Source organism: Strix uralensis, chromosome 2 (assembly GCF_047716275.1).
Source record: "Strix uralensis isolate ZFMK-TIS-50842 chromosome 2, bStrUra1, whole genome shotgun sequence".
Classification (NCBI taxonomy): Eukaryota; Metazoa; Chordata; class Aves; order Strigiformes; family Strigidae; genus Strix; species Strix uralensis.
In genome coordinates this window covers 38,476,377-38,489,124 of record NC_133973.1, presented here as the reverse complement: position 1 = coordinate 38,489,124, position 12,748 = coordinate 38,476,377, and the positions used below count along the sequence as shown (strand labels likewise).

Genomic DNA, 12,748 nt, shown 5'->3' with positions numbered 1-12,748 from the left:
ACATCCAGTGCATGTTGTGTAGAGATTGCAGTGCAGTGCGCTTGGATGAGGACTGAAGAAATTTTTCCTCCTTTCCCTCCCTGCCAGCCCTTTTCTTAAATTGATAGCCTCCTGCTGTCCTGACAGACTATGTAGATGGAGTTGGTCTAAAAGAAGGGAAACAATATTCTTTGTTTCCCAGACTACCAAAACTGCATAGGAAACAAATAATGTTTTCTGTGAAGATACGAAGATGGTAGTAATTTTTAGCATTTGGTTTCAGCTGCTGGTCTTGTTTCCCTAAGGCTCTTGTCTCTTGTTCCTCTAATTCTTTAAGCAACTCTAGCATTAGTGCTGTGTGCGGGTGTGTTTCATTCTTAGCAAATGCTCTTTGATGACTCTGTTTTTCCAGAGGGGTGTTTAGCTTCTCTCCAGGAGGTTACTAAATCAAATGAGAATTTGGATAATAACAAGAGTAGGGGTGGAGAAGGGCAACCTGAAAGAATTGCCATTAAAATGCTGAGCATGTGTATTACTGTGCTATTTGAGACAGACTTGAAATGCACTCCTCCAGCTACCCAATTTCCACTTCAAAAGGAGAATTAAAGTTAGCATGATTGAATAATTTAGAATGGAGGGGGAAAAATTATGTTAATTAAAATGCTCTATCTGCAATTTGAGGTCTTAACTAAGTGACTATTTAGCAGCTTCTGTGGGAAGCTCTTCAGGGAAACAGGATTTAGCTGAAGGCCACGAGTGGCCTCTCTTTACCTGAGGTGCTGTTAGTAATAGACTTGTGTCCGCTTCCATCTGCCTAGGACTCTACTCTGAGACTATGGGAGTACAAAAGCGGGGAAGAAGTGTACTGCTGCCATCTAAGTAGCATCTGTGGGCCTGAGACAACTAAAACGGACCAGGTATGCCCATGTGTGTTAGTTCTTCTGCTATCCTCCTGATCCTCGTGACTCCCAGACATGTTTGTTGCATTTTGTTAGGAGTGCCTCACTTCTGTCTGTGGGTTTGGAAGTTATGTGAGACCTAGAAACTGTTAAAATAGCCTGGGATTTCAGGAGAGGAAGAAAGTGCCTGAAATTCATTCCTGTGTCTTGTGTGCATTTCTGGAAAGTGCCAAGCAGTGATCAAAAGAAGATGTTTGTAATTCTTCCCAAATATAAGTTTTGCACACTGGATAAAGGCTTCGCTTCAAAATTTTTCCAAAAGTCTCTTAGCCTGAAAATATCTTGTAACACTGGAAAGATCTAAAATTTCACTTGTTTTTTTAAAATACTAAGAATTGCAAGTGTTAAAGTTGCAATTTATCTGAGCAAAAAGAAGCTTTGTAACATTAGTAACCAGTCAGGTGCAGTAGTACTGCCCTGTGAAGTCAGAACACTGGGCTTGTTCCTTTGGGTTGTTCTGAAGTTGGACAGTGTCCAGAATTAAAATACATGAGTCCTACAGGAAAACCGAATGTCCCAGGAGCTCTCCTTGCAGCCTGTACATGAGTGGTGTCATACGTGTGCATTTGGGGTGCTACTGTGATTTGGGGTGCTAATCTGATGTGACCAGTTGTTCTGGTAGTACTTGATCTCTAGTTTTGTTCTTTCTTGTCATGTGAATTGGCACACAACCTAATAGCAGTGAAGCAGCACTCGTTCTTGTCCCTGCTGTGTACATCATATTAAGCCAGCTGCTAATCTGTTGGGTCGTTTAAGAGTTGTTCATCTTACCAGCCATCCTGCTGGGTGTGTTTTTCATGTGAATCTCCAAAAACACTTCTTTCTCTGAAGACCACAGCAGTCTCCTAGTTGTTAGGTGTCTGGGGGGCCTGTAGCCATGCATGGCTCTTGAGGCGAATTCACTGCAGAATTCATATCCAGGCTGAAATTAAATTGAAAAGTTCTGTCTTCCCTCCCTTGTGTTCTGTTGTGGTTTTGGTTAGTCTAAGTATGTTGTGCTCGGCCTCTCCCAGCAGTCGGGAGCCATATCTGGGGATCGCTCAGAGATTCTTTGCTGTCTGTGTAGGTCTGGCCTGATCTTGTTCGTGGGATTGCCAGCTACTGAACTGGGAGCACAATCCATGGAAGGACCAAGCTCCTAGGGACAGACCTGGCAATTCAAGGTTTTTTCTGGGTAGAAGGCATCAGCAAGTTGTTCTTTGTGTTAGAGTAATAACGCACAACTTTGGGTCTGTACATAAGCCCAGGGAGGCAGCCACTTGCACACAGCATTCAAACCTTAGATACTGGACATCTTGGTTTTGGCCGAGAGTTCCTGTTAGCAGGAATTCAGGGTAGTATCTATATGGACAGTTTAACCTACTCTTGAACTTGAAAGTGTACTTCAAAGCACACCTGAGACAGAGACCCCTCATATGCGTTCACGAGGTCTCTGGCTCATTTCAGCTTGAGTCTAGCGCTTGAAATCTTTGAAGCAGCTATTGCTGAGTTTTTTCACAAGCAAAATATGGGTGTACCAAATTAGGTGACAAGCCCACCTAGCTGGTACCCTCTTACAGTCTGGGTGCAGCAGAATTTGAGTGAGGAAGGGAGAATTAAGATTGAGGTAAATCTACAAAATTACTTTACCATGTATAGCCTTCTGGAAGTAAGCTTCTTGGGGAGTTTCAAAGCCAACTTCTTTTATCTTTGTGTTCAGAAGTAGCTAATGAGAGTGCTTTGTTGAGACAGTGTGGTTTGATAGTCATCAAATCCATGTCTGTTGCAAGGCATTTCTTTTGGAGGGTAGAAGCGTTTTGTTTTAAAATACTTTGCCTTCTAGCTTTACTGGATCTTTGAGGACTAGTAAGCTACTAGCTCTGAAGTGGGGATCCTATTAATAATTTTAAAAATGCTACCTGTTGCTTAGACTGGCTTAGCATTTAGTAAGATTGTAAATTAAGTAAAGTTTGTAAGTAAATTAATGGTGCTTGATCTCACACTGAATCTTAACTCCATTGCTTACAAATAAGTTTATCAAAAAATAATGTTAAACTATGTAACAAACCTTGAACGTAGCATTAGATAAACTAACAAATGTTAGAGGGAAAAAAACTTGTTGCTGCAAGCAGGAACTGATTTTAAAAATGATCTCCAACTCTCTTAGAATGTTTTTGAAGGTTTTTGAATATAGTTTAGTAATACTTGCCTTGTCTCCTAACACACCTGATAAAGACCTTTCCATAGGATACTCTTTACGCTGATGGAGTCTCTCAGGAGAAATTTGGGTTGCCCTTTGACTGAGGTGTCTCTGTTCAGCTTCTTTACCTTGGTGTGGGTAAGCAATGACAGAAAGGGAAAATCCACAAACTGTGGGTTAATAAATACAATTAATAAACACAGCAATTAATAAACTGTTTTGCTGCAGTGTTTGCACTTCTTCTATCCACTGTGATATCTGTCTTCTAACAGTGGTCTTGGAAGACTCAGGCTGGCCTGTTCCTCGAATCTGTGAAATTCTGCTTACTGTCCACTCTTACAGGCATTTTTAAAATCTGTCTTTGATAACACTAGATTTGCACGATGCTTGAGGAGTGCAGAAGACTCAGCTGACTTTGTACACACTTGGAAGAGTGATCAGGCAGCATTCCAGTGATTACAGACAGATAAATGACAGATTTAAACCTTAATGTGGTGCACTGCCATCTCTGTGCTGTATTGCTACAGAGCTGTCAATCTGTACTTCTTGCAGAACAATGACTATCTCGATGGCCAACAGGACCAAACGGGAAAGGAGACTTGTGTTTTGCTGGCATCATAGTGCTAGAAATACCAGAGATGATGTCTGGTGGTAGCATTTAGTTGTGCTGTGGATCCAGGTGTATCAAGATCGTCTTCACCATCTAGTGTGACGTTTATAGGGTGAATCTAAAGGAACAAACTCTTGAGTCAGCACTTTGTAGGTTGCAACTAGCGTGCTGCCTGCAGATGACTCTGGCAACTGAAGATCAGATGGGATATAAGTATTTTTCTTCTATTCTTTCACATTGCATTTCATTTTTACTATTGATAACCACTGTGAATGCACTGAAGCTTGAAACACAGCTTGAAGCACAATGGTAATGGAATCGTCACTAATGGTGGATCATGTGAGCACATAAATGTGGGCTTATTTTTCTTGGCAGATGATGAATATATGTCTGTTTTGGGAATGTAGGAGTGTTTTTGAGCAGTGTAGCATTGGTTTCAGCTGATGGGTTGCAGATCCTCAGTTCGTTTTCCCACTAGAATGGGAGTAATTCTCTAATTTTGTAGTGCTATATAAATATTTTTCCTGCTTCAGAGCTGTCACCTCATCTGATCCTCTTGACAGCAGAAGCTTGTTTAAAGTCCAGAACATGAATTGCACAACTCTACCCCAGTGCTCCAGTACGTTAATTTTTCATAGTCACCTCTTCTCACAGGTGACATCAAAAGTTAATTTTAAGGTGTTGGCAGGCTGATAACAGTGTCATATAAATGCTGAATTAAGTTCAGAGAGTATCAAGTGAACATCTGTTTATCACAGACTGCTCTTGTAGCTCTTCTTTATGTTAAGTTATTTCATAGTCTTGTCCCTGAACTAGATACTACTCTGGGGCTTACATTCACTTTGCTGATTGTTCGCTTACCCACACATGGAAAGGAAAGAGCTTGCAAAGAAGATACATTTTTTTGTCTCTGTCGAGCTGGGAATAACACTTGGTTCAAATCAAAAAAGCTTCCTCCTCCCTCCCCCAGTGAGGGTGGGGGAGAGCTGCTGCATGCTTCAAGTTCACAGAACCCTTTGTCTCTCTGACAAAGCATGCAGCTGTGTAGGTGGGCACTTCCCATTGCTGCACTTGCCCTGCATGTTTGTCATGAGACAGGCAGAGAGGCAGAGCTTTGTTATTAGAAATAAATATCACAGGTTTGGGTTTTTTTAATATATATAAATACACCCACCCCACCCCCACCCCGCCCCTCCTCTCTCTCTGGGCTTGTTCCCTTAAATGTCTAAAGAATCCACTGGTGGTTGACAGTAGAAGCTCTCAGTTCTACTCCAAAGCTGTGGTGTAAATGGCTCCATACTGCAATAACTACATTTAGACGTATTAGCTACAGAGAACCTTTCTGGTATTTGGACCTGTAAGCACTTTTTATGTCCATGTGAAACAAGGGTCCTGGGTCCCAGTGCTAAATGTGGACTAACAACTTAGTATTTTTGCAGAGTAGCAAGAGATTAGTCCCATCTGTTCCCAAGAGTTCTGAAACATACCATCCTTTTGATAATGTTTCTTATAAAGTGTTCCTTTTCTGTCCAACAGGCAATTGAGTATGTGAGTGAAAAACCTGTGCATGCTGTTGTTCTTGCTTCCCCTCCATGAACTTGTATAACACAATGGATTTTATTTTTTTGTCTCATGTGCTGGAGATGCACTGTGTAACCCTGTTTTTCAGCTATAGTTATACCATTAATTAACTTTCTTTCCCGGAGCTGGTTTATCTTTTAGTAGTTGCATCATGTACTGTTGACAAAATAGCTTCTGGTAGTAAACTCAGTGACTTGAATGTTTGGAAGCTGTACAGCTTGTTTTGCTTTCCTACATTGATTGCAAAATTCCAAAACAAGCACCCTGACAATGTCTATATATCAGCCTGTAGCTCAAAGGGTAAAATCCTGTGGTTACTCCCAAATTCAGCTTAACCTGGTGAACCAGAGGTTCTGTCTAGTGTCCAGTGTCATGTTAGCGAAAAAGGTGAAGGCTGGAAAGAGGGTAAAAGGAACAAGGACTTGACACTCTGCTGGCAGAATTCAGATGCATCCTCAAGAAGATGTATTTTCCCTGCCCTAAAGGGCATAACTCACTAGTAGGAAGGTTTTATTAATCAGAAGTGCTGGTGTTACTGCTACTTATAGAATATGCTTGAGAACCAGCCTTTTGCCTTTGCAGTTTCGTCTTTCCCATTATATAACAGATACTTTTGAAAAAGCACCCTCAGGCATCTTCTTGCAGTTTCTCTGCTCCTCCCAAGTTCTTATTTCCCACTCAAGGAGCCTCAAATCAGTTGTTATATATTTCAAGTAGTATGGTTTGTGCAGCAAAGGTATTTCTCTGATTCTCTCTGATAAAACTGTGTATCTTCTAAATTAGGAGTGTGGTGTGGGGTGTTTTTGTTGTTGAATGTGGGATTTTTTTTTGTTTGGGTTGGTTTGTTTGTTTGTTTTAATGAGGAAAATGGCCTCAGGCAGTCTTGCCTTGTTCTTCAGAACACATTTTCTGTTAAGCTGTATGGCTTTACCCAGACACAGGTTGAAAACAGAGACAATGCAGTAAGGATATTAGCTATGCATCACCATCTTTTTTTAACAAACATAATAGCAGCTAATGGCTTGTGTTTATAATCTCTAAGATGCTAGTGTGATATCCTGGCTGAGCAGGCTTAATGTTGATATTTTTGCCATTAGCACTGCAGGAGAGAATGAAGGTGGTGTACTTTTCCTTCATCTGCTAGTTTGTCTATTAAGAGTAGTTCACTAAAACCTTTACATTTGATCTCTGTTTGGATGGCTGTGAAGGGAGAGGTGTGGAAAACTTCATAAAACAGCAAACGCTGATACAAAAATATACGTGACTGCAGTTTAAAGGTAATTAAATTGCTTTACTTGCTGTAAATTAAGACATCTGCTAAATTTTACAGGCTAAGACATGAAATGAAATGTGAATTTTCTGCCCATAAATGGTCTTAACTTACAAGGATGTTTTCTTTTCTTTTCCTAATAGAAATACCCTGTGTCAAGAATAACCTACTGCTGTCAAGGTGGTTATGTTGCCATTCTGTGTGACTGGTAAGAATAAATGGAATAATAGCTAAAATCATCAGAGCTCCTACAAAGGCAAGAGCAGCTTTCCCTGCTGGCTGTCCTAACTTTCCTCTAGCCTGAAGTACTTGGTAGTGTGGATCTCTGAGCGTCTCAGGCATGTCTGTGGCCTCACAGGGAGCCTCTGAGTCCTTTCTGTACTTGGTCTGAGTGCAGAGGTGAGTGCAAGGGTTACCCAGCTTAGTTAGTTTTGCAGAATTTGTGATGCCTTTTCCTCATGGGAGGAAACACAAGGCTAGGATGTGTGAGAGCTCTGCTTGATGCTAAGGATGTCTCCCTAAACTGCTGCGCCTGACCTGTGTGTTTTGGGTCCCGTTTTGCTCAGGGTGCTGTGGCAACGGAGCAGCCAGACTTCTGTGACTGTATCCTGCTCCACAAGGCTAGGATGTGTGAGAGCTCTGCTTGATGCTAAGGATGTCTCCCTAAACTGCTGCGCCTGACCTGTGTGTTTTGGGTCCCGTTTTGCTCAGGGTGCTGTGGCAACGGAGCAGCCAGACTTCTGTGACTGTATCCTGCTCCTCTTAATGCGTTCAGCATTGCTTCAGTTTAAAACTGGGAGGCTGCGTTGTCTTTTGGCTTCAAACATATGCATTTGCATAAGGAGAGGGCACTCAGGAGCTGAAGGACTCAAGCACTGAGGAACCTTACAGGTCTGACCGGCAGGGGAGTGTCTTGCAGGGATGGACAAGCCCTCTTCTCCCCTCATTCCACAGCATTGATCTTCCTGACAAAAGCTTGCCAACAGGACAGGGAGACGTTGCCATAGCTGCCTGTACAGTGAAATCGGCAGCCTGTCCCCTCAGTGGACTTGCTCTTTGCCAGAGCAAGGAGCCTTAGCTATTTCCCGTCGTGCCTTCTGTATGGACATCCAAACTGGGCCTGGAAGGGGAAGCCATGTCAGCTGAGGGCTGTGCCCCAGTCACTTAGCCCAGGGGCTGTGCTGTGCTCCACATCAGGCTTTTATTTCCAGTTCCACAGCCCAGCGTTTCTGAACAGTGCTGTCATGTGGGTCTGGTAGGCGACTCGGGAGGGAGCCGAGGTCTGGCATGCGGGGGACCTGTTCAAAGGCGGTTAGGAACCTCTGCATGTGGAGGCTGTGGCTGTTAGAGGAATGAGTGCTGATGGGAGAGGTGGAGGTCAGTGCAGTGCCAGAGTCCTGGTCTTCAGCCATGCCAAGGTTTCCCATCCCTCTCATTCCCTCCTTCCCTCCCCGTCATGTAATTCCTTTCCTGTTTTATTTTGACTGGTGCTCAGCTACATGTTCCTTGAAGTGAAGCCCTGTAGGCCAGTGTGCTGTGATGAAACACTCCTTATATAAATCCTTAGCAATCCTTATGAAATTCCCTTTACTACCTTTTAAAGAAAAGGCAGTGTTGACTGCTTTTTCTTTGATATAACACTTGAAAAGCCATTTGATGTGTTAGGTATTTACAGCCTCTGCCTCAGATGACGTAAGCAAACTGCACTTGAAGTGCTAGGGTATTTTTGGCAATTCCTAATGACTTTGCTTTGGCTCTGTTTGGAATTAGAGTGGGTGTTTGTAGTTTGCTGTACAAGTGATGGCTGTAGGTGGATTTGGTAATAATGGTAATTAAGTTTTTCCTCTCAAAAGTATTCCCACAGTCTACGTCTTTCAGCTTGATGCCACTGCCCAGCAGCTAGTTTACAGACAGAAAATCTCTTTGACACATAAAATCTGGGACATTGCATTTGAGGAAACAGGAGATCTATGGATTTTGGAGGAAAACAGTGAAGCTCCTCTTCAATTGTACAGACCATGTGATGGACAGTGGAAGGTAGATACTTTTGTTATGCTAACGTCCTGAATGTTTTGTGTGGTCTTAGGCCATAGCAAAAATGGAGTAAACTATGTTCGCTGAAAGCTAAATAGCACGCTTTGCTATGTCTTGAGACTGGGTGAAATTCATATATACACATCTCATTCTGCTCCTCTCACCTGTGTATAACGCAAAGCTGCTGAGAGCTTGTTATGAATACCAGTCTCTTTGGTAAAGCTAACATCTGGCTTAGCAGGATCAAGTGGAGTGGCTGTCAGCTGTTGCACTAGGTACTTTAAACCATTGCCTGAGCTTTCTGTGTGATACACTTGATCATTTAAAAACCCCACAAAACAACAAAATCCCTTTGTGGTTTGCTCAGGAATGCTTTCCACACAGCCCTCCCTGTGCCTGCCTCTGGGGGATCCTTTGGGGGACAAGGCATTCTGGAAGCATTAGGGGATTTTTTTTCATTGAGAAGAGGGAGTCAAATTTGAGGGATGTGCTATCAAGTTCTCTGTAATAGTCTATTAAACAATGGGAAACTCGCTTGTTATCCTTGTCAGTCCCCAGCTAATTATGGTGTAGTAGTGAAGTGGTTTTAAATGAAACTCCTTTGACCCTTACATGTTCCTTGTGATATTCCTTTTCCTCACAGATTAGTAAGTGGGAATCCATTTTCTTTCCCTTCAAGCTGCAAAGCTTCCCTAGCAAAACACATGATCTCGGGACAGGTTTCTATAGCAGTCCTGGAAAAAAGGAGCCTGAAAGACTCATGGAGAGCTTACACTCATGCTCCTTTCACTGTACCCATCTGAGAGCTGTTGCATTTTTCAGTGTGCTGTGAAACATGAGATTGTTTATTATTCCCGAAATACCATGCAGTGTTCCTTCTTTTCCCAGCCTGTAACTGATGACAAAGGATTACAGAAAATGTCAAAATATCTTCAAGACAACTGGACAGTGTTTGAAGGTGAGAAATTTGGCCTGAAGGCCCAGGAAATGCAATTTTTACAGCTAAAGCATAAGATAAAGGAGCAAAATTGTAGTTCACATCAGTTCAGCTGGCTGTTAAAGTCATTTAACACTCATCACTGTTTCATCACTCCATATGGTATGGAAGTTAGTGTAGATCATGAAGTGCATTCGGGTTACTGTTTCCACAAAATGATGTAGTTATTTAAGATCTGAATTACAGCATTATAACTGTTTTACATAGGCACCTTATCACAGGGATGTATCAAAACACCCTATGACAGGGCTGCTGAAGTCTGTCTTACTGCTGTGATATTGAATACTGTTGTTTGTCCTCTTGCCTCTTACCTGGGTGTGACACTCAGAAGTGTGGTGGAGACAGTAAGAATAGAGTAGCCATGGGAGGAGCAGCTTTGCTGTAAAGATGGGCCATTCGGGTCCACCTTGGCAAGGCAGATTATGTGGAGCTTGCTGTAGCTGGGAGGTGTGACCCTGGATGGTATCACCAGGGATGAAATTGATTGCTTTCAGGGTTGGTTCATTTTGTTCTTGATTTCTGCTCCACCTCCAGTCCCTGGCAGAAAAATAATTCATGGTTTACTAGTTCAGAAGCACCCTATGTTTCCAGGATTTTTTATATTTAAAAACCACCCAACTTTGTTTACAGGCTGAAATTATGGCTGCAGGGTAGAGACGGGTATGTGCTAGTGGATGTCTCATTTTGTATTGAGAGTTGATTAATTGAAATCTCTCTCCTGTACTTTGCTGGGAGACTGGGAACTTTTTTCCTTAAAAAAGGTGTTACAGTGTTTCTTGGTCTGTTCTTGGTGGTCATACGTAAAGGTGATTAACCCATATAGATGGACGAGTTGCAGGAATGTGCAGTCTAATGTAAAGTCTCCTTAACAGAAATCTGCTCCTTCAGAAGGGAGAGTGTTTGCATGTAGATGTTGCAGACTTGACAGTTACAGCCAGGCAGATAATTAGAAGTATGAGGTCTGAGTGAAAATGAGCAACAGAGAAGTAAAAAGAGCAGGCAGGGGAAGAGATTCTGAGCATAATTAGCTAGCATAGCAAATTACTGTGGTACACGGTAGCTGGCTGCATCTGCAGCTGGGAAAGGAGGACTGCTCAGATGACAGGGTCTATTATTGTTAATTAGTAAGGGGAGGCACACTAGATGAGCACTTATTCCAGAGCATAATTAGTGCTTGAAACGGTAGTTACTTCTTTTAAAAAAGGTGATCATTATGTTGTTTAAAGTCAGTCTTAATGCCTGCATATCATCCTTTTATAAACTTGATTCATCTGATCAGTGATTCTGTAGGATTTAAAATGCATAGGTCAATCTTGAGGTACACGTTGAACAGTTTGACAATCCGTTATAATGGATCTCAGAAAAAGGTGGAGCAAGATTTAGTGCAGTGGCGAGTAGCATGGTTATTCAAACTGACAGCACGCAATTTCTCCCAGGGCCAAAGGCCAAAAAATTGGTTACTGTACGAGTGCAAGACCCTGAAAGTAAAGGCATGCACTCTGCTGAGTACCAGTGAGGGAAAGTTGTTTTGTTTATGTACCAACAACAAGAGGATTCTGTATGTACATTACTGTGGAGCAGCACACTAGTTTCAGGACCAGACCCAAGCAAATACTGGATTTCCTTGCAGTTGTCCTTTAAGATCAAGAATTTTTGGAAGTGGGAAAAGGTAGGAATACAAAGAGAACTAGAGGTAACTGGCTTTGTCAGGTACCACTCTTAACAAGTTTTAGAAATGTGGACCTAGCCAATTAGTCTCGTTCTGTATCTCTACAGAACCAGTCTGATTGGGGTTTTTTTGGATGGTAGTTAGTTCCCTGTTAAACTTGTCTAAACTTACAGTCTTGGAGATCGTGTGAGCTTCTTTTAGTACTGTAGGAGACAAGTCAGCTAAGGACAGTTAGGTAGCAGATGCCCTTTGCAGTGCTTCAGTCTTGGGGAACAACTCCAATGGGGATGTTTAACAATAAGTGGTAACAGTGGTCATTTTAGAAGAGGAGCCTTGAAGTTCTGCAAGTGTCCAACATGTAAGGAGAGCTGCGTGCCCTCTTTGCTTGAATGTCAGGTGCTTGCGTCTGTGCAAATTTTAGCCTAAAAACGGAGACTATGCTTGGCTGTGTGAATGCAGGACAGATGCTTACCAACACAAATCAGGCTTACGCAGTGTAAATGCTGATATTTAGTAAAGTGGATAGGACCACAGTGGATGAGTTGAAATGCACTGTCTAGAATTACAGTGCCAGAAGTAATTGGTGAGACTGCTAAGGGAATTAATACTTGTCTTGTGTTCTTGCTTTGCCCAATTGCAGGTTTTGTTGGCGCAGAGAGCCACTACAGCTGTCTCTACAAGGCTTCATTTGATAACATGGCTGCCTATCTACAGAGGAAAGAGGAAAGGTTAAAGCAGCAGAAAAAGAAAAGGCAGGATCTGCAACATGGTTCGAATGGACAAACAAAAAAGATGAAGACTGAAGAATCATCGCTATGACACTGTTGTTTGTAACTTTTGCCTTGCTGAAAGGCACTGATCTGACTGTGGGCTGTTTTTAAATGCAAAATGAATTATAGAAGAAGACTGATTTGAACTTTTGTTCAGATTCAGGTTTTCAGGTAGCCTGATATGAAAATATCCTCCTTGTATCAGATAATGCAATTACAATATGCCTAAGCTTCTAGCAGCATACAAGTGTTAGCGATTCAGTCCTAGGAATCTCTAATGCATGGTACATGAATATTGGAGATGGTATTTTCCTTGAAACAGGATTTTCTTTTTGCCTATTGTGTTCGGGCTTTCATCTTCACATGGAAGTGCACGGATTAAAGTTGATGTGATTTGTTTATTTGTTTCTTTTGGTTTGGGTTTTTTTTTTTTAAACTTTTTTAAAAGGTTTGTTAGTTAATGTAACCAACTTAGTGTACCTGGGTATGGGAAAGGGAATGTGGCAGAATTCTTGCTGTATATGAAAGGTTTTAGCTGAGACTTCGACATCTCTGTTTTTACCCTTTGCCTGCAGTTTATATGGTAGGGATTCTGCCTAGCTTCTAATCCATTGCTTCTTACTTGTGGCATATTTCTATAGGATTAAGTGCAAAAAGAGATTTTATACACTGGAAAGTAAAAGTAAAATGTGTCAGCCAA

General features: G+C 42.0%; 1 protein-coding gene across 3 annotated transcripts in view; it reads left to right on the top strand.

Moving 5' to 3' along the window:
• Positions 1–12,748, top strand: part of WDR4 (WDR4 tRNA N7-guanosine methyltransferase non-catalytic subunit) — a 21,091-nt gene extending 8,343 nt beyond the window's left edge. For 2 of the 3 annotated variants that reach the window (XM_074858419.1, XM_074858420.1), the window contains exons 7-11: positions 798–896; positions 6,722–6,786; positions 8,432–8,615; positions 9,501–9,570; positions 11,919–12,748. In XM_074858419.1, coding sequence (XP_074714520.1) covers positions 798–896; positions 6,722–6,786; positions 8,432–8,615; positions 9,501–9,570; positions 11,919–12,097 — 597 coding nt within the window. In that variant the 3' untranslated portion in view covers positions 12,098–12,748. The remainder of the gene's footprint in view (positions 1–797; positions 897–6,721; positions 6,787–8,431; positions 8,616–9,500; positions 9,571–11,918) is intronic. The other variant, XM_074858421.1, reaches the window with a different exon arrangement.